Source organism: Bos taurus, chromosome 17 (genome assembly GCF_002263795.3).
Source record: "Bos taurus isolate L1 Dominette 01449 registration number 42190680 breed Hereford chromosome 17, ARS-UCD2.0, whole genome shotgun sequence".
Classification (NCBI taxonomy): domain Eukaryota; kingdom Metazoa; phylum Chordata; class Mammalia; order Artiodactyla; family Bovidae; genus Bos; species Bos taurus.
In genome coordinates, this window is record NC_037344.1 from 14098560 (window position 1) to 14121359 (window position 22800).

General features: G+C 37.6%; 1 protein-coding gene across 2 annotated transcripts in view; it reads right to left on the bottom strand.

Moving 5' to 3' along the window:
* Positions 1-15788: 15788 nt before the first annotated feature.
* GYPB (glycophorin B) overlaps positions 15789-22800 on the bottom strand; it is a 29193-nt gene continuing 22181 nt past the window's right edge. Inside the window, exons 4-5 of one of the 2 annotated variants that reach the window (XM_010813729.4) lie at positions 21780-21834; positions 15789-17107 (exon numbers count right to left, since the gene is read on the bottom strand). In XM_010813729.4, the coding sequence (XP_010812031.1) occupies positions 17094-17107; positions 21780-21834 (69 nt within the window). In that variant the 3' untranslated portion in view covers positions 15789-17093. Of the gene's footprint in view, positions 17111-21779; positions 21835-22800 lie in introns of both variants that reach the window. The other variant, NM_001184951.1, reaches the window with a different exon arrangement.

Genomic DNA, 22800 nt, shown 5'->3' on the forward strand with positions numbered 1-22800 from the left:
CCTTTTCTCCAATCAGTATGTGGTATAGTTGGAATTGTACAGTGTGTCCTTTTCAGAATGGATTCTTTCACTTAATAACATTCATTTACAGTTCCTCAATGTCTTTTCTGGCTTAATAGTTCATTTCTTCTTACCACTGCACAATATTACATTCTTTGCATGTGCCATGTTTTAACTATCCATTCACCTACTGAGGGACATCTTGGTCGCTTCCAAGTTTGGGCAATTATGAATGAAGCTGTTATTAAAATCCAAGTGCAGGTTTTTGTGTGGATATAAATTTTCATCTCCTTTGGGTTGAGTTAAATCCAGGTTTGACACTATCCCAAGAACATTCAGCTATAGACAGCAATGTCAGTGTGGGCAGGAAGGTTGAAATTCCACCAGCTTCTGCTATTACCGTTTCCAACTCTTGACTCAGGGGTGGAGGTTATCTCTGTCTAGCAGCCTGTATTTTAGCCTTTCCTCACCTCCCATCCTTATTGGGTACTCTGAAGCTCCTCCTCAGTGAACTCTGACCCATAGTCTTTGAGAAAATAGCCCACAGGATTGGGCCTTCCTAAACAATCCATCTTGCTTCTAACCTATGTAAATTTCTGTAGTGGCTATCTTATGTAAGATACAATAAAAAATTATTGTACATAGTTTCTATTAAATGTTAGAGTGTTATGAAAATATAAAAATATATATATATATAATAGGGCACTCAAAAAGTCACCTTGCTGAAGAGATATATCTAAAATTTTGCTTGTTCTGCATGTTCATGGCAATTTTTTGAATTTTAATATATACGTACAGTATCTACATGTACAACTTTTTCCTTTGATAGGATCCCTTCTAGAACAGGCTAGAAATCAGAATCAAGAAAATGAAATAAAATCCTGAGTTTTCACTCATCCATATTCTCATGTATTCTCAAGAATCTCACTTTTGTCAGAAACTCTCTTTGTCATCACTTTGTTATCACTCTTTTTGATGACAGTGACAAAATTAACTACAAACAGAATGAATTAATATCCTCTAAGTTTTTTCCTTTGTTCCTGTACTTTCCTATGTTTTTGGAGAATAACACTTAGAAAACATCTGCATTGTGACCTCTGGGTATATTGAAAAGGGTGCCCACTTTCACCATTACTATTCAACATAGTTTTGGAAGGTTTGGCCACAGCAATCAGAGCAGAAAAAGAAATAAAAGGAATCCAAATTGGAAAAGAAGAAGTAAAACTCTCACTGTTTGCAGATGACATGATCCTCTACATGCTGCTGCTGCTGCTAAGTCACTTCAGTCGTGTCAGACTCTGTGCGACCCCATAGATGGCAGCCCACCAGGCTTCCCCATCCCTGGGATTCTCCAGGCAAGAACACTGGAGTGGGTTGCCATTTCCTTCTCCAATACATGAAAGTGGAAAGTGAAAGTGAAGTCGCTCAGTCGTGTCTGACTCCTAGCGACCCCATGGACTGCAGCCTACCAGGCTCCTCCATCCATGGGATTTTCCAGGTAAGAGTACTGGAGTGGGATGCCATTGCCTTCTCTGGATCCTCTACATAGAAAACCCTAAAGACTCCACCACAAAATTACTAGAACTAATCAATGAATAGAGTAAAGTTGGAGGATATAAAATCAACACACAGAAATCCCTTGCATTCCTATACACTAATAATGAAAAAATAGAAAGAGAAATTAAGGAAACAATTCCATTCACCATTGCAACGAAAAGAATAAAATACTTAGGAATATATCTACCTAAAGAAACTAAAGACCTATGTATAGAAAACTATAAAACACTGGTGAAAGAAATCAATGAGCACACTAATAGATGGAGAAATATACCATGTTCATGGATTGGGAGAATCAATATAGTGAAAATGAGTATACTACCCAAAGCAATTTATAGATTCGATGCAATCCCTATCAAGCTACCAACGGTATTCTTCACAGAGCTACAACAAATAATTTCACAATTTGTATGGAAATACAAAAAAAAAAAAAAAACTCAAATAGCCAAAGCAATCTTGAGAAAGAAAAATGGAACTGGAGGAATCAACCTGCCTGACTTCAGGCTCTACTACAAAGCCACAGTCATCAAGACAGTATGGTACTGGCACAAAGACAGAAATATTGATCAATGGAACAAAATAGAAAGCCCAGAGATAAATCCACGCACCTATGGACACCTTATCTTTGACAAAGGAGGCAAGAATATACAATGAAGAAAAGACAATCTCTTTAACAAGTGGTGCTGGGAAAACTGGTCAACCACTTGTAAAAGAATGAAACTAGAACACTTTCTAACACCATACACAAAAATAAACTCAAAATGGATTAAAGATCTAAACGTAAGACCAAAAACTATAAAACTCCTAGAGGAGAACATAGGCAAAACACTCTCTGACATACATCACAGCAGGATCCTCTATGACCCACCTCCCAGAATATTGGAAATAAAAGCAAAAATAAACAAATGGGACCTAATTAAACTTAAAAGCTTCTGCACAACAAGGAAACTATAAGCAAGGTGAAAAGACAGTCTTCAGAATGGGAGGAAATAATAGCAAATGAAGCAACTGACAAACAACTAATCCCAAAAATATACAAGCAACTCCTACAGCTCAATTCCAGAAAAATAAACGACCCAATCAAAAAATGGGCCAAAGAACTAAATAGTCATTTCTCCAAAGAAGACATACAGATGGCTAACAAACACATGAAAAGATGCTCAACATCACTCATTATCAGAGAAATGCAAATCAAAACCACTATGAGGTACCATTTCATGCCAGTCAGAATGGCTGTGATCCAAAAGTCTACAAGCAATAAATGCTGGAGAGGATGTGGAGCAAAGGGAACCCTCTTACACTGTTGGTGGGAATGCAAACTAGTACAGCCACTATGGAGAACAGTGTGGAGATTCCTTAAAAAACTGGAGATAGAACTGCCTTATGACCCAGCAATCCCACTGCTGGGCATACACACTGAGGAAACCAGAAGGGAAAGAGACACATGTACCCCAATGTTCATCACAGCACTGTTTATAATAGCCAGGACATGGAAGCAACCTAGATGTCCATCAGCAGGTGAATGGATAAGAAAGCTTTGGTACATATACACAATGGAGTATTACTCAGCCATTAAAAAGAATACATTTGAATCAGTTCTAATGAGGTGGATGAAACTGGAGCCTATTATACAGAGTGAAGTAAGCCAGAAGGAAAAACACCAATAGAGTATACTAACGCATATATATGGAATTTAGAAAGATGGTATCAATAACCGTGTATACGAGACAGCAAAAGAGACACTGATGTATAGAACGGTCTTTTGGACTCTGTGGGAGAGGGAGAGGGTGGGATGATTTGGGAGAATGGCATTGAAACATGTATAATATTATACATGAAACGAGTCGCCAGTCCAGGTTCGATGCATGATACAGGATGCTTAGGGCTGGTGCACTGGGACGACCCAGAAAGATGGTATGCGAGGGAGGAGGGAGGAGGGTTCAGGATGGGGAACACATGTATACCTGTGGTGGATTCATTTTGATATATGGCAAAACCAATACAATATTGTAAAGTTAAAAAAAAAAGGTATCTATATTTACTATGCTTTTTCATTTATGCTTTCTGCTCTTGACTTTAAACACTTGTTTCCATAAGGGACAAATGTTTTCTAATATTCTGAGGCTTACTCTTGTCTCAGGACTGGAACACTTTGATGGTATCCAGAATTACCCTTGAAAGGTGGAAGAGCTGCAGGGTTATAATGAAAGACACCTTGGGAGAGGCTGAGTTTCTATTTCTTTCACCTGAATTAGAAGCAAAAAATATTGATGTGTATGCCTCCCCGCACTAAAGAACAAAAAGGGATCCATTTAAAGACATAGCTCACAGAAAGGTCACAGCATTTTAGTGCTGACAGAGTCATTCCACCCCCACCTTTTACTCTAAATGAGAAAATGAGGACCCAGAGGAGGTTCTGGACATTTAAACTGGTCATTATGTTATTAAAACAGTTTTGAAACATAGGCCTAGTGTCCTCAAATGCTTGTGCTATTCAGGGGACTTCAGAAGACTCTCTGAACATTTCTAGAGTCCTCTGTGCAGAATTTTCCTCCAGAATCCTCTGCCCTGTGAACTCCAGCTGCCTTAGCTTTTTGTTGGTCTCAATTCTGCTTTCCTATTTTGTAGACCGCACAGGGCATTGGGAAATGCTTCAGGCTGTAAGAGCTCACGTCCCCTCTCTTGGGAGTTGCTGTCCTACTGCTGCCTGGGGTCCACTGTCTGAAAATCATTTTTTCATATATTTTGTTTGTTGCTTGTTTATTTAGTAATATTGTTTCACGCAGAATAAATCTCAACCATTTTTCTCCATCTTCTCTCCTGCTGTCTGATCCAGGCAGTTCACCTTCTGTTTTATTAACTTCTCTTTATTGTCTCCTTTCTTATCCTTGCTTTTGGTTATTCTGTTTTTTTTTTTTTTCTTCTAACTTTTAAAGTTCATATTTAGTTAACTTTTAGCTTTTTCCAAATGATGTACTGAATTGTTTAAAATGTTTACTGTTTTCCTGTTTGTTGCTTCATTTTTTGGTAAGCTATTTAATGATTATTTTTACTTCCTAGATAATTTTTATTTTTAACATCACGTGGTGGTCCTCTTTATCTCTGAAAATGCCTTATTTGTAAGTCTATTTTGTCTGATATTGATATGGGTGTATCAGCTTTATATACTTCTTATAGACTCTTTACCTTTTTATTGAGATTTAATATACATACAGCAAAGAACATGGAGGGTGCTAATCTTCAGGGTTGAGCTTGATGAAATTTTTCTTGTACCCGCCACTTGGATGAAGACAGAGAACTTTTCCAGTATCCCAGCTGGTCATCAGCCTTTTATTTAACTTGGTAATTTCTGTGTACATCTTTTTCTACCTCTTTACATTCAACCCCTCTGTGTTATCTTTGAAAGATTTTTCTTTTAAATAGTATGTGACTTTTCCCAAAGTTGTAATAAATATATATTTACATTTAATCAAGAAAATGTTTTTGTTTACAAAATAATCACATGGATCACAGCCTTGTGTAACTCAGTGAAGATATGACCCATGCTGTGTAGGGCCACCCAGGATGGATGGGTCATGGTGGACAGTTCTGACAAAATGTGGTCCTCTGGAGAAGGGAATGGCAAATCATTTCAATATTATTGCCTTGAGAACCCTATGAACAGTATGAGAAGGTTAAAAGATATGACATTGGAGGATGAACTCCCCCAGGTCAGTAGGTGTCCAATATACTACTAGGGAAGAGCAGAGCTTCTAGAGCTAACACCAGAAAGATGTCCTTTTCATCATAAGGGAATGGAATGAAAAACTAGGAAGTCAAGAGATACCTGGAGTAACAGGCAAGTTCGGCCTTGGAGTACAAAAAGGCTAACAGAGTTTTGCCAAGAGAACACACTTGTCATAGCAAACACTCTCTTCTGATCAAACCAGTCAATCCTAAGGGAAATCAGTCTTGAATATTCATTGAAAAGACTGATGCTGAAACTTAAGCTCTAATACTTTGACCACCTGATGCAAAGAGCCTACTCATTGGAAAGGACCTTGATGCTGGGCAAGATTGAAGGCAAGAGGAGAAAGGGAAGACAGACAATGAGATGGTTGGATGACATCACTGACTCGATGGACATGAGTTTGGGTGAATTCCAGGAGATGGTGAAGGACAGGGGTAGCCTGATGTGCTATAGTCCATGGGGTCGCAAAGAGTTGGACATGACTTAGTGACTGAACAACAAGATTATCATTTTGAAATTGAAATTATTTTAACAATAAAAGGGACCAGAGAATTTATTATCTCTCCAAGAGGTCTCTAAGGAATAAGAAAAATATATTCCCTATTGGGTAAATAAATAAAAGATTGAATGTTTTTTACCTTACCAGAAGGAGACTCCTCAATAACCAGTTTGCAAAAAAACTGTACGAGGATAATCATAGGGACTGAGTGTTATGAAGAAAATAAAGGGGAAAAAAAGAGGTAGAATTGAATAGGGAGGGGAAGAATTGAATAGAAAAGAAGCTGCTTTGTCTCCGCTTGGCTGGGGAGACTTAATTCATTCATCAACATTTTCTTGAGTTTTTCGGTATTCCACTCTCTAGTCCCAGCTTTGGACATACAGTAGTAAATAAAGCAGACAAACAGACAAGCAGACTCAACAGACTCTTGATTGAATGTGTGAGACAAGAATGATCTGAAGGAGGCAGCCTAGCAAAGGTATGAGACAAAAAAGAGAAGAAAAAAAAAAGAATAAAATTCTTGATAAAGGAGCAAGTGTATTGGAGTTTCAGGGAAAGGGTTTGACTGGAGACTAGTGAGCAACGAGAGAACTAGAGAGGGATGGGGCTGGCGGAAAAGGTTGGGCAAACCTTTGAAGAGTGGGGTTTACTCTGGAGTAATGGGAGCCCATTGGAGATTTTAAGTATGGGAAGTACATGACATAATTTATGTTCTAGAAAAATTATTCTCATTGCATTGTGATGAATAAAATGTAGGAAATATGAGTAGAAACTGAAAGACAAAATGTGGCACTCATACAGATAACCTCACCTATATGTTTCAGTAAGAATAAATGATGTTGGTCATTTTTCAATGCCCTCCTTTTCTTAATTTCAAAATACCTAAGGAAGGGAGTACTTTGACCTGAGGAAATTAAAATATCCAGCACTTTTATGTTTGAATGGGCCTAGAAAGGATCTCATTGATTTAGGTTAAGTAAGACTTACATCAAACTGATTGCATTCGATTTAAAGATAATACCCTTCAGCTGAGAATGGAAATAATTCTCATATGGTTGGAAATATTTGAAATATTACTCAACTTCAGTTGGAAAAAAAAAAAGGTCTAAAAATTACTTTATTAGGTTTCCTCAGAGGACATCTTATTACAAATAATACCACCATGAGAGAGAGGAGCCATGAGATGGGTCAAGGACATTCTATGAGTAACTTAAGTAGAGATTGGAATAACATATTCTCCTGATATATGATGCCCCGATCAAATTTGGCAAAGTCAATTGGAAGAGACCCAAACTGAGGCAACAACCCTAGTTAATAAGCTCCATTGAGTGATGTTCATCAACTGATAATGTGAACTCAGCTTGAACTCTAGTCATAGCATTTGGGAAAAGGGAAGTCTGAGAAATTGTATATTGTTTATTGCAAAATGATTGATCTGAGCATGAGATTAATTCTAAGAATGACTCTAAGGGGGTCAGATAAGTTAAAAAAAAATAAGAACCACTCAACAGATGTTCATCATCTCCAGTTCTATTCCCAAACCCATATTTACTGAACAACTTTTTGGATCCCCACTGTGGAAATAAAACTCTGGTGTTTAATATGAACTGCCATTTTGAATTCTCAGTAAGACACAACTAACCAGTCTCTGAAACATTTCAGACATGCAACAGAATCAAAGAACATAAATTTGGATGATCATTTTTACCAATTATAAATAAAATCCCATGCAGGTTAATGCAGTCTGTCCATTAGGGATATGTGCTTAGCAACTATCTTGTCATGATTTTACTTTTTAACTTTGAAAAAAGTTAATGACTTTTATTGTACTTCTTGAAAAATGTAATACAGGCTTACTAATAGAAAATTTGGAAGCTAGAAAAATATGCAAAGAAGGAAACTAAAAATAGTTGTGATACCATCACCTAGATGAACACACACACACACACACATACACGAGTTCTTTAGGATCCATCTATAAACATAGGGCTTCCCTGGTTGCTCAGATGGTAAAGAATCTGCCTGCAATGCAGGAGATGAAGGTTTGATCCCTGGGTCAGGAAGATCTCCCAGAGAAGGAAATGGCAACCCACTCCAGTATTCTTGCCTGGAGAATTCTGCCATGGACAGAAGAGCCTGGTGGACTAGAGTCCCTGGGGTCACCAAGAGTCAGATGACTGAGTAACTAACACACACTTTAAACATACCACAAACATCATTCTTTATTACTAAATTTAACAAATTACAGCATAATGTGACTGTTAGGTAGTGTCCTGAGGTTTCTAAATTACTCTAGATTTTATACATTCAAAGTGATGCTTCAGGTGGTCATAGTATACATTTATTCAAATGCTGGTCTCGTGCAGCACAGATATGTGACGGTCCTCTTGGTGTCTATCAAGGGGAGCATGTGGCTTGTGGCTAGGGCCTCCTGCCTTTCAGGACAGGAGAAGAGCTGTCTCAGACACCCCTCAGCCCCTAGTAGGGCAGTCATGATGTGCCTGGTGTGTGTGGGGAAGGGTGTGCCACACAGGGTGACTCTAGATCCTGCGGTTCTAACTTTCCTTCGTGGACACGTGGGCCTCATGGAGTCCCTAGAAGGCTTCTGACTCAGCGTTCTCAGCAGGATCTGCCGTCCTCCCCAGAGCGCCTTCTCTGGGTGCTCGCATCCCTCTCCTTGTTCTACTGTTTATGGCTGTAAGACTCTAGACTTCAGCCACATGAATTATATTTGAGATCAATCCATACCTATGGAAGAAAGTCAGAAACCCTGGCTTAGAGACAAAGATTTGAATAAAACTTAGCCCCTGCCCTCAAGGAACTCACAGTATGAAATACTTGACCAGTGCAGTTTCAGCAGTCAGGCTCCTGCGGTACTTGAATGAATCTTAATTTTTCTGTATCATTCCTGTTGCATCCCACCCATGTGATTCCATTTGCTCTGAGACAGCCGCCCAGTGAGAATTCAGTCTGAAGCCTTCATTCCCTTTATGCATGTTCTCTGCTCTTGTCTTTGATGAGAACTTCATTCCATCTCACCTATCCTACTGCAAAGGGTTTCATATTTTAAAAACTGGATGAAAATAGCAAATCATCATTTTTTTCAAGTATATAATTTTTAATAAATGAAAGATTTAAAAAATTCTATAGTGCTTTACAATTTTCAAAACTTTCACACACGTAATTTCATATAAACCCATAACTAACCCCTTTTCCCACCTACCCTTATATTGCTCCCTCACTGTTAACCACTGGTTTGTTCTCTATACCTGTGTCTGTTTCTTCTTTGTTTTATTTAGTTTGTTGTATTTTTTAGATTTCACTTGTAAGTGATATCAAGCAGTATTCATCTTTCTCTGTTTTGCTTATTTCACCTTATTATGATAATCTCTGGATCCAAACATATTGCTGCAAGTGGCAAAAATTTCATTCTCTTTTATGGCTGAGTAGTATTCCATCATATGTATATACACCACATGTTCTCTATCCATTCACCTGTTGGTGGACCCTTAGGTTGCTTTTGTACCTTGGCAATTGTAACTAATGCTACTATGAACTTTGCAGTGCATGTGTCTTTTTGTATTAATATTTTTTTTATTTCAGATACACACCCAGGAGTGGAGTTTCTGGGTCATATGGTAGTTCTATTTTTAGTTTTTTGAGAAACCTCCATACTATTTTTAAGTGGCTGCACCAATTTACATTCCCACCTACAGTGCACGAGAGTTCACTATTCTCTACATCTATACATGAACATTTTTTTAGAGACATTTCCCAACATTTTTTAATGAAAATTTTTGCTGTATAGTAAATTGATTCATATATATATATATATATATATATATTCAGAATATATAAAATAGCATATATATACTTTGTAAAATATCTTTTTTTCATTATGATTTATCACAGGATACTGAATACAGTTCTCTCATCTATACAGAAAGACCTTGTTGTTTATATATTCCATATATAATAGCTTATATCTGCTAACTCAACCTCCCAGTCCATTTCTCTTCCAACCCCTTTCCCCTTGGAAACCACAAATTTGTTCTCTATGTCCTTGAGTCATTTCTGTTTTGTACATAGAATCATTTGCCTCATATCTTAGAGTTCACATATAAGTGATATCTTACAGGATTTGTTTTTCTCTTTCTGACTTATTTCACTTAGTATGATAATCTCTAGGTCCATCTATGTTCTACAGATGGCCTTATTTCATTCAACTCTTTTAAACTGGATTTGAATGATGTAAAATTTGGTGAGTTGATGGAAGATCATATACATACCTTCTGCTAACATTACAGCAAATAGATATACGTCTTAATAAGAAAAAATAATTTTTAAGACTACATTCCTGCTCAGTTGTGTCCAACTCTTGTGACCCCATGGGCTGTAGCCTGCCAGGCTCCTAAATCCATGGATTTCCCAGGCAAGAATGCTGGAGCGGGTTGCCTTTTCCTATTCCAGTGGATCTTCCTGACTTAGGGATTGAAGCCAAGTATCCTACATTGGCAGGTGGATTCTTTTCCACTGAGTCATCTGGAAAGCCCAGTTTTAAAGACTACAACACATTAAACATGTAGGATCATATTCTTCCTAAGGTGTATAGACTAGATTATCTTATTGATGAATTAGGAAACAGAAATCTTTCTATTTCGCCCTTTTTCAAAGCATTTATTTTTCATGGACTATTTTTGCCGTGTTACCATGCATTTCAATCACACCCCAAAAAATGTTTCATGAGATACAGATAATGGTATCCCAAAATGTCTCTGATGTTCAGTTTTGAAATAGAGCTCTAGCTCTAACTTAGAGATATTTAGCAGGAACATACAAACTTTGGTAGCATTCCACTTTTAAACCAGCAGCCATAATTCTTCAGCAACAACAGGAAGAAAGAAACTATTGAATATCGGTACCCGTTTTCTTCTGAACTTGTTTATTTATGCACCTGTACTTCTGCTTAGTTCAGAGTAAACATGCTATGTTTTCTACCTTTCTGCTTGAAAGTAATTTGTGTGCACATTTTTGCATGGAAACGGAGTAAACATACTTGTTACTTTTCATGGCTGTGGAGCAGTCTATTTTGTTAATGTACTAACAAGAAAACTATGACTGACATATAGACAGTACCAAGTTGTTGGACATTTGAACTATTTCATTGTTAGCTTCTGCCATGAATGCACAAAATAAATTACAAAATAATGAATTCTAAATTGCTCTTTTGTGTTTTTATTAGTGCACATTCTTCAAAATGAAAATACGAGCCAAAATATATGAACAAATTTTTAAATTTGGGGATACATTTTTCTACTGTTTCTGAGTCAATTTAGAGAGTAAATCTGACCATGTGTAAGTGTTCTTTTCATTATGCCTTATCTATTTTTCACCAAAAAATCATTTTGCTCCATTAATAATTCTATCAGTATAATGGTTGGGGCTTCCCTGATGGTACAGATGGTAAAGAATCTGTCTGCAGTGTAGGAGACCTGAGTTCAATACCTGGTTCAGGAAGATCCCCTGGAGAAGGGAATGGCAACCCATCCAGTATTCTTGCCTGGAGAATTCGTGGACAGAGGAGCCTGAGGGGTATAGTCTATGGGGTTGCAAAGAGTTGGACATGACTGAGAGACTAACACACACACATAATGATTATATTGAATGAATAAGATCCACAAAATAAAATTAAAAATAACTTTAGTTATATCTCCTGTGTCATTTAAAATTTAATCTATGGAACTGGTCTTCCATTGTTCCTCTGTTAAAACCTGGGTGGACTCCAGGACTATCCTGATCACTGTTAATTAATACCAATCATGCTCCAGTTAGTTATTACAACATCTATACTATATTGCTCAGCAATTCCAGATATAGATCTAAAAAAAACAAAAAAGCCAATTTGAAAAGATACTTTGAGCTCAGTGTTCATAGCAACATGATTTATAATCACCAAGATACAGAAGTAACCTAAGTGTTCATCAATGGATAAGGAAGATGTGATATATATATATGTATATACATATGTTCAGTTATATAGGTGTTCATGTATATGTTGTTAACCTATATAAATCATACATAAATATTCTATACCAACACAGAGCAATACAACATATATGTATGTACACACATATAACATGTATGCACTATAACATACATGATATGTGTAGCATGCATCATATGTTAGCAGCATACACGTGTTATTAACATATAGTATACAATATATGTATATATTAACATATATACATAACACATATGTATGTGTTAATAACATATATATGTTATTGACATATAAAATATGTTATACAACATATAGCACATGCATGTGTAAATAACAAGTGTGTTTCAATATGTTCAGAACATACATGCATATGTTCGTATATGCACACACATATACATGTATATACATACACACACACAATGAACACTATTCAGCCATAAAAAATAATGCAATTTTGCCATTTGCAGCAACATGAATAGACTTGGAGGGCACTGTGCTAAGTGAAATAAGTCAGACAGAGAAAGACAAATATTGTATGAAATCAGTTATATATGGGATGCAAAAAATACAGCAAACTAGTGAATACAGCAAAAAAGAAGCAGATTCACAGATATAGAGAACACACTAACAAACTAATGGTATCACTGGGGGAAAGGGCAATATAGTGGTGAGGGAGTGGGAGATACTATTGGGTGTAAGCTAAGCTGCTAAGTCACTTCAGTCGTGTCCGCCTGTGTGTGACCCCATAGACAGCAGCCCACCAGGCTCCCCCAGCCCTGGGATTCTCCAGGCAAGAACACTGGAGTGGGTTGCCATTTCCTTCTCCAATGCATGAAAGTGAAAAGTGAAAGTGAAGTCGCTCAGTCGTGTCCGACTCTCTGCAACCCCATGGACTGCCGCCTACCAGGCTCCTCCATCCATGGGATTTTCCAGGCAAGAGTACTGGAGTGGGGTGCCATTGCCTTCTGCGAAGCTAAGCTACAGGGACATATTGTACAACATGCGGAATATAGCCAATATTTTATAATAACTGTAAATGGACTGTACAAAAACTAAAAAGTTTTGAATTTTAGTTGATTTTGATTACCAATGCAGTAACCAAACTTTCCATTCTGATTTTGAGTTGATGTTTGTACTCCTTCCACCTCCCTAGGATTAGGAAAGAGATAGTCATCTTCCTCCTCCCATCCTACCTGGAGCTTTCACTCCTCTTCCTGCATCTTGATATGTGAAACTTCTGATCCCTCCCCCTTGCATTGGAGCAGAGTAAGGGAAAAACAGGTAAGAGAATGGGAAAGTTTTGACGACACCAATATCTTCACAGTGGCCCAGCGTTCTACTCTCAGCAGAGATTTTTCATTGGAATCTTTCTCTTGCAGGTGCTTTTGCAGGTTATGCAACTTTCCCATCACTGGGGACCTCTCACTTCCCATTCTCTTGGGATTTCTAGATCCATCTCTACCTCAATTGGTGGCTTCCATCTTGTTCAGTCCTTAGTTGTCTGGATGCACTTCTATTTTCTATTAAAACCTGTTCCTTCCTCTAGGAAGCCATCTCTGCTATACCCAACACCACCCCTCCCCAAATCTATCCTATATAAAGCCCACAGGAAAGCCTTTTTCTCATTGCACCTCCCCCACCAGCTTCAGAAATGCTGTCACACCCGCATCACTACCATTCCACGCTGCACCATCAGGCAGCACTAGAGCATCTGCTGTTTAGATTTCTCAAGTGAGAATCAGACTTCTATAATGTTCAGAGGACACAAGCACCCCGTTGGTGCTGGCCACCCTATAGACTTCATTTTGAATAAATCTCAAGACATTTTGCAAGGTAACTATTCTCATCCTCACATTGCAGACCAGGAAACAGAAAATATGTGAATAAATAAGCAAAGCTTTAAACTCTGGCATCAAGATTGATTCTCTTTCCACATCATGCTGTGTGAAATCTTTATGATATTACTATGCATAATGTCATTTTAAATATTAAGAAAAGTGTCATGAAATAAGAAACAAGTTTTGGGAAGCCATGGAGGAATTACGAAATGAGTGGAAGTCCCATCTTTCAATGACACCCAGTTAAGGAGGGAGAGAAGTGAAGTTGCTCTGTCGTGTCCGACTCTTTGCGACCCCATGAACTGTAGCCTGCCAGGCTCCTCTGTCCATGGGATTTCCCAGGCAAGAATACTGGAATGGGTTGCCATTTCCTTCTCCAGGGAATTTTCCCAACTCAGGAATTGAACCCAGGTTTCCTGCATTGCAGGCAGACTCTTTACTTGCTGAGCCCTGAAGGAAGTCCATTAATGAGGGGATGGAATTCAAATCATAAGACAAGCAACACATGAGAATTTAGATGCCTTTTTTAAAGCTAGTGGTGTAAAGTCCTGTTTCCAGTGGACATTCAAGCTAAATAGAGCTAAGTGCACAAACACATTAGCACTTGGGAAGTGAAAGTGGAGAGTGAAAAAGTTGGCTTAAAGCTCAACATTCAGAAAATGAAGATCATGGCATCCAGTCCCATCACTTCATGGGAAATAGATGGGGAAACAGTGGAAACAGTGTCAGACTTTATTTTTCTGAGTTCCAAAATCACTGCAGTTGGTGACTGCAGCCATGAAATTAAAAGATTCTTACTCCTTGGAAAGAAAGTTATGTCCAACCTAGATAGCATATTCAAAACCAGAGACGTTACTTTGCCAACAAAGGCCCGTCTAGTCAAGGCCATGGTTTTTCCTGTGGTCATGTATGGATGTGAGAGTTGGACTGTGAAGAAGGCTGAGCACCGAAGAACTGATGCTTTTGAACTGTGGTGTTGGAGAAGACTCTTGAGAGTCCCTTGGACTGCAAGGAGATCCAACCAGTCCATTCTGAAGGAGATCAGCCCTGGGATTTCTTTGGAAGGAATGATGCTAAAGCTGAAACTCCAGTACTTTGGAAGGAGGAGAAGGGGACGACAGAGGATGAGATGGTTGGATGGCATCACTGACTTGATGGACGTGAGTCTGAGTGAACTCTGGGAGTTGGTGATGGACAGGGAGGCCTGGCGTGCTGTGATTCATGGGGTCGCAAAGAGTTAAACACAACTGAGCGACTGAACTGAACTGAACATAACAAGAAGTCTATACATAATACTGGGTAGAATTTTGTACTAATTTTTGCCTAAGTGCTCTTAGGATTTGCTTGTGTGAAATTTGCAGCATTTGACAAGACAAATGCTTAGAATAAATCAGAAGACTCTTCCTCAGTTACTATTACGGGTACACTACAATACCCCTTTTGCCATATCATTCCCTGCCTCTCCATGTTCTGCCTTCCAGCATCTCGCCCGTTCTCCATTCATTTTCTGTCCATTGTAGACCCTTTGCTCACATCTATACAAGCAAGCACCTAGGCCTGAAGGATAACATTTTCTAATCAGCTTCACTCACACCCCATGGCTCTAGTCCCAAAATTTAAGAAATTTCAAGTTTGCCATTTATAGGGTCATGTTAGCTTTGTAGGTAAGATTTCTTTACTATAATCTTATGATGACTTAATTATAAAAATATGAAGAGTCAAGGTCATTTCTTCCAACAAACATTAAATTTAAGTATGAAAAATTCATCAATAGAAGTACAGAGAAATTGAGGAAAAGTTCAAGGTTAAAGTAATTCCTATTTTTTCTCTGGACTCTTGCTCTGGTATAGATGGCAGGGCCATCTGATGTCTTATTGTCTCTGACTTGTAAATTGCTTTAGAGACAAGTTTAGTTGTGTGTTCTCTCTTGGTTAACATTTTGTTTTTATTGAAAAGAATAGAACTCTGGTAGTTGGTGATGGACAGGGAGGCCTGGCGTGCTGCTATTCATGGGGTCGCAAAGAGTTAAACACGACTGAGCGACTGAACTGAACTGAACTGAACTGAAAGTTGTATCGATGCTTGGGCCATTCACTTGATTAATTTAACACGATAATATTGTTATAACTACTTTCATAATATATATACCAACAGAAATACATTGTTCTTATTCTTTATTTTTCTATAATTGATTTAGTACAACCAACACTCTCTGAACATGCAAGTAGGTTAAGAATTAGATTTTTTAACATATAAGAAAGTAAATCTAAGTTGCCAAGCTCAAATATGTACATAATACTATTTCCTTAATTATCATGCAATAATGAAAAGCCATATGAATGTTTAAATGGAATATCACAAGAATACACAATGTTTTTACATTGCTTTTCAAGTTTTACTACAAATGAATGATAAGTGTACAGTCACAAAACCTTAGTCTCCAGGATTCAGAAATTTCTTTTAAGTTATTTAAACCAATTTCCAAAACTTTATTAAAAATAGAAAGTAGGACTGGACAGATTAAAGCATTTAATTGAGAATACAGGGTAATCTTTTTATATATTCAAATACATGTCAAATTTGCATATCTTATTGCATTTACAGAGTTATTCAGAAGTTTCTTTTTGTAAGCAAAGTCATTAAGTCTTTTCCTCAGGATACTCTGCCCACTGACATAATTAAATATTCCAGTGGAACTCAGTTCATGTCTGTGCCCCGAATGACTTAACACTTTAGACTTTCAGACAAGTTATCGTAAATGAGTGCTTTATACATGTGTACTATCCCACTTCTTTTAATAGGAAAAAACTTTTGTGTTGATTTATGCATCAAAGGATGAATGTGTATGTCATTTTATATATTTAAATCTATTCCACGTCTTTATCTATGTATATGTACCTATGTGTATGTATGTATGTAGGTATGTATGAAAGGCATTTCCAAGCACAAGATTTATTAGTGTGATTAAAACATCATCTTTAATGTAACACATACCTTGCCTGTTCAGCAATGAAGGAAATAATAGCATTTTGCTCTCCTTTTAATTTATTCAAAATAATGAAAATAGACTCAGAGGTTTAGAATGAGAAGAAAACTTAGATTTTATCTAGATGTTACAAACCTGTTCATTTGAAAGCATAATCATTAAAATGCCAAAGAATAGAATGTCAGTCTTAAAGAACTGTGCATGAAGCCAACTAAAGTTTTGAATAAGAATTCTAAGTCATTTAATTATAAAAATTATGTTAACATACAAAACCAAGCATGAAAGAAAACATTTGTCACTGGACTCATTATGATGAAATTTTTATCCTGAAATTGTACAACTTGGGAAGGTATACAACATATTGGTTTTTTTGACATGCTCATTTTTCACTTGACCAAAATGTACATGTTTATTTTTTACATGATTGAAGTCTTGTCTTTGAGTTCTTCCAAAACTTGATTTGGTGAACCGACTCTCATTGATTACTGTGGCAGATCTTCTAGAGAAAAAACAAAACGGTGGTATTAAACACAATTATATTTAAATACAGTGGGAAATCAATTCATAAAATAAATTTCAGGATTCTATATTCTTACAGAGTTGTCCTTGAATACAACTGTTAGGAAATGAAAGGAATTTCTTTTCAGATTAGCTCTATTAGAGTTCTGTGTAGTGAAACAGAATTTCTTAGAAAATCTATTCTAAAAGCCTTAGAACTTAAGGAACAAACATAACTGCTCTTGTCCTAACTTCTGCAGAGACGAGAAACTAATAGAGAACTTGTGAAGGGGTGGAATAGAGTGTATGTAAATGATACATACAGTATCATGTATGTATCGTGAAAGCAGTAAATGGTAAGTGGGTGGAATTACACATACGTGTTTGAATTTAAGACAAGGTTCCTAGTTTGTAATCTCTTTCAGAAGTAACTGTTTTTTCTTAGACATAAGCACGGGCAAGGCTGTACAGAAACTCACTGCTAAATTCCTCTCTGATTCTACCATGTGAAAGAAGGGCCGGCCTCCCACACCAAGTGTGATATCCCCCTTTCCTTAGCTAGTAGGTTGGATTTATGTTACTTCCAGAAACTGTGTGAAACAGATGGGCTAAAACTTTGCTGTTATGGAAGCAGAGCATTTCCCACAGTCTCCTTTGATTGGGGAATTACAGGAATGGTGCACCCCCAAATTCTGCCATAGCAAATGGACTGGTAGAAGTCACATGTGGCCATCACTGTGGGCAGCTAACTCAGATTGACTTATTCTCATTTCCCACCAACCATTAATCCTGTGCAAGTTCAAGGAGGTAAAAGCAATTCATTCTTTATACCCCAACATCTCTTGTTCTTGTTGAGATGGCATGATCACTCCCATCTCTTATTGCCTTTGACTTGTGAGTTACTTTAGAGCAGTATTCTACAAAAATAGGGCTAACCCACTTCTTGAAATCTTGTGTGTTTTCCTAAATTTCCTGTGAAGTGGGGTCTGATTTGATAACCCATTTTGTTAGAACAGGCAGATAGCTAGAAATGAGCAGACAAAGGGAGGCACAGACCAAATGGCAGGAAACCCCACATCTTGTAAACAAAGCAGGTCCTTGGGCAGACAGAAAACAGGAAACCTTTGGACTGACAAGAACCCATACATTTGGGGGTAACAAGTGTCCTGGAGGCAGACAAAGAAAGGTAGCGAAAGGTGGAATCTCCAGTGTCCAAATGTACCTTTTGCTCATTATGTTCTTGTTGCAATACAATCAGCTGTGCAGATAAGAAGTTTCCATCATGTACTGATGCTGTGACACTTCTGATCAAGACTGAATAAGGACAAAGATCCCTCCTTTTCTTAGAAAGGTGGAGCTGGGTTAAAAATCAGGAAGTATCACTCTAAACCTCTCCCCTCCCAAATGAACATTCTGCCCACTCATTTTTACACCCCATATAACCAGTTTGTTAAAGGAATTCAGGGCAGCTACCCAACCTGAATATACTCATCCTCACCCGAGAACATCCTATCACTTAATAAACTCTATTTTCTTGAGTTACGTGTCTCATCTCCTATTTCTTTCTGCCAAGAATTTACTCTCTGGTAACAATTTCACTAACTTACTAGGACACATTTAATAACTTCATTTGCACAAATATGGAGAAATGAATTGAACCTAAAATCTGATTCATCTCACTTTCCACTGCCTTTATGTATATTTGAGACATAAATGAAGAACTGAGGCATTAATCTTGCTAATGTGGAAATCCAAAATCACTGCAGATGGTGACTGCAGCCATGAAATTAAAAGACGCTTACTCCTTGGAAGAAAAGTTATGACCAACTTAGCATATTAAAAAGCAGAGACATTACTTTGCCAACAAAGGTCTGTCTAGTCAAGGCTATGGTTTTTCCAGTAGCCATGTATGGATGTGAGAGTTGGACTATAAAGAAAGCTGAGTACCGAAGAATTGATGCTTTTGGACCATGGTGTCGGAGAAGACTCTTAAGAGTCCCTTGGACTGCAAGGAGATCCAACCAATCCATCCTAAAGCAGATCAGTCCTGAATATTCATTGGAAGGACTGATGCTGAAGCTGAAACTCCAATACTTTGGCTACCTGATGAGAAGAGCTGACTCACTGGAAAAGACCCTGATGCTGGGAAAGATTCAGGGCAGGAGGAGAAGGGGACGACAGAGGATGAGATGGCTGGATGGAATCACCGACTCAAGGGACATGAGTTTGGGTAAACTCCAGGAGTTGGTGAAGGACAGGGAGGCTTGGTGTGCTGCAGTCCATGGGGTCACAAAGAGTCGGACACAACTGAGCGACTGAACTGAACTGACTGAACTGAATGTGGAAATGCACACAGTTCCTTGACTACACCATATTCTGTCTTCTTTTATTATTTTGTTCAAGCTGGACTTTTGCCTAGAACGGACTCTTCTCTAGAAACATCTATCCATCCTTAAGACTGACCTCAGCTGATTTCATCTGCAGAAGCCTTTGCTATTAATGCCTGCCCCTATCTTTTTAGATACTAATGCCTCTGCTACCTTAAAACCTGTTCCCTACAATGACCACAGTCTGTTTCCCCCAAAGATGCTCAACTTCTAGAGGACAGAGACTCCTATTGGTATATCTAATAAGCATGTAGGTGCCCAAACCACAGTAAGCATTTGGAAAATATCTGTTGCACTTAAACTTACAAGGATATTTTAATGAACTTTGATGGATTAAATTGTCCCAAATTTTGTGGGCTATCGCACAGAAAGATTCAAGATTATATGGGAAAAAAATCGGACAAAACATTAAACACTAAAATCATCACCAAAATAAATCAGTAGTTAAAAGCATATAGAAATTTAGGTAACCAAACATTAGGTCTTGCCTAGTAATTGCTCCATTTTAAAAACAGCTTCAAAGCATTTTTTTTTTTTTTGGAAACAGTGCAGAATGTAGGTAAAAGAAATAACACATATTTGTCCTAGCTTCAAATCCTATAATGAAGTAACCCTAGTTAAAACAAGTGAATCTGGTTCAGGACTCAAAATGTATGTTGTTTAAGGTATCTGCACTTTGGGGTTTTATTAATCCTGCTAGCTGAGAATGACATGTACGCCATTCACCCTACCAAGCATGAACCTTCTATGACTAAACAATTACATACTAATCATCTTCAAGCTTTAAGAACCTACAAGGTAGTGTGATGAACCTAGTTCTGCATATAGGTTACGTGGCTGGGTTGGAGAGTTTAAAATTCTGTTTTTTATGACCCCAGAGTCTAAAAAACCTAGCAAGTCCTTTAAAGATAAGTGCTAGGTCTAGGGTTAAATATTTGAATCTGGGAATTTACAGCCCCTAAGATCTGTCACGATTTTTGATAATTATGGGAAAAACTTCAATTTTGTAGAAAGCAGGATCAGTTCCCTTTTGCTTGAGCATTTAAAGCCCATTCTACAGCGACTTGTGTTTGGTTATTATCTCCCGAAACACATGTCATTTGGGTTCACACCTCAGGCAAAATTTAATAGTAATAGAACTATATACTCAATTAGTGATATTATATAACAGGTCATAATTAATAAAATTAGTTAGGTATTAAAAACACATAGCAGAGGCAGCAACTACTACTCAGCTCTTATGAATTTGCTCTCATGTTGATAATGGATACTTCAGTCTTGTTAGAGTTTACATTTTTTTTTTCCTGCAGGAAAGTACTAATACCTGGGTGTTTGTAAATGTAAAAATTTCACACTTTTTAAGGTTGTCTCTTTTTGGAAAACACTACTTAAGTCAATAGTGTTCTGGGTGAATAAGATACACCTGCTGTTTTCACCATGTTTATGTATCCCCTTTCCACCTGAGAGTGGAAATGATAAAGGAGCCAAGTGACTGGCAGAGATCATTGGGTGTGGAACCTGCAAAATTTTTAACAGCTACTAGGCATTGGAGAAGTCAATGGCACCCCACTCCAGTACTCTTGCCTGGAGAATCCCATGGACGGAGGAGCCTGGTAGGCTGCAGTCCATGGGGTCGCTGGGAGTTGGACACGACTGAGCGACTTCACTTTCACTTTTTCCTTTCATGCATTGGAGAAGGAAATGGCAACCCACTCCAGTGTTCTTGCCTGGAGAATCCCAGGGACGGGGGAGCCTGGTAGGCTGCCGTCTCTGGGGTCGCACAGAGTCGGACACGACTGAAGTGACTTAGCAGCAGTAGTAGCAGGCGTTGGGTGCTTACTCAGTCCAAGAACTGCTCTAGGCACTCTAGTACTTATGGTAGTTCATTCGATCCTCATGAAACTCTGTGAGGTGAACACCATCATTATGCCCATGTTGAATTATCAGCCCACTCACTATTATTATCTCCATAAGAATAGCTGGCTTAGGGTTACACAGCTGCTAAGTGGTGGAGTACGGATTCAAACCAAGGTCTGGCTCCAGATTTGGGGCTATTGAACTAGCCGCCTACAGGTTCTCCTATACTCAACTTTGTAGCTTGAAAAATAAAAAGTACAGAAAAGAACTTGTTTTTTGCTTTATGTGTAGCATTTTTTTTTACTTTTTTTTAAAAGATACTTTACACCTAAGAGAGAATTTTATTATATTGAAGAGTATAAAAGTAAGTTATTAATTTATTTTCCTTCCAAAATGGCAAAAGGCAATAAAAATATTAGCACCAACCTTTTTGTTCTGTTTGTCCAGGAGTTTCAGAAACACGTGGTGATACTTGATTTCTCTATGAATAAAAGGGAGAAGAATGTTAGTGCCACAATTTTATACACTTAGACACAGTAAGAAAAATACCTCAGATTAAAAGCACATTTTTTTGGCTAAAGTTTGTTTTCTTTCAATTAAATTCACGTTGTAGAGTTCTTTTGTGGAGAAAGCAGTTATTTTATAGATACCTATAAACTTTGGTTTAAACTTGTATTTGTAAATAGTATTTGTTATTTCCATAGGAGAACTATTACTCCAAACACTGACTGTGTCATAGTTCCCTGCTGTAATGAAAAGCTGAATTGAAATTTTTTTTAAAAAGCGATAGTTCTTTTAGTCATAATAACCATGACCCAATTCTACTATATTCGTATGCAAGATGTTCTCTGAATTTTGCCAACCAAGTATGTCATTGTCTTTTTCAGATTTAGGTCATCAGCCAAGAGAGAAGACAACTAAATTTCTCATCTGTGCCCAAAAACAAGGGGATGACTTTGTCCCCAACATTTAAACTGCAAACAGAGGAGTCATCTTCCACTCAAGTCCTTACAAAATCTCTCATATTAGAGCAGACACTCTCAATTACTTTACTTTTAATAAGAAATTATTATTTAGAGAAGATAAATTTACATGGAGTAAAGCTAATCAACCATAGATTTGAATGATTATCAAACTCACCTAACAAAAATAGTTAAAAAAGAAAAGGGCAAGGGAACTCTATGTAGATTTACTATCAATCTTGTTGTTATAGCCCTGACATTGCAGTTTTGTGAGCTCTCGAAAACAAGCATTTTATAAAGAATATATACGTATATAGAATGGCTGTGGTATGGAGATCACAAAGAAAGATAAAAATAGAGGGTGAATGAGAACTCAATTGCACCACTCTTTTGTGACTAGGTACTTAATGACCTAGGATTATAATTCCAAATTACTAGCATTATAATCACACACACAAATGTTGTGTCTGAACTACCTTAAACAG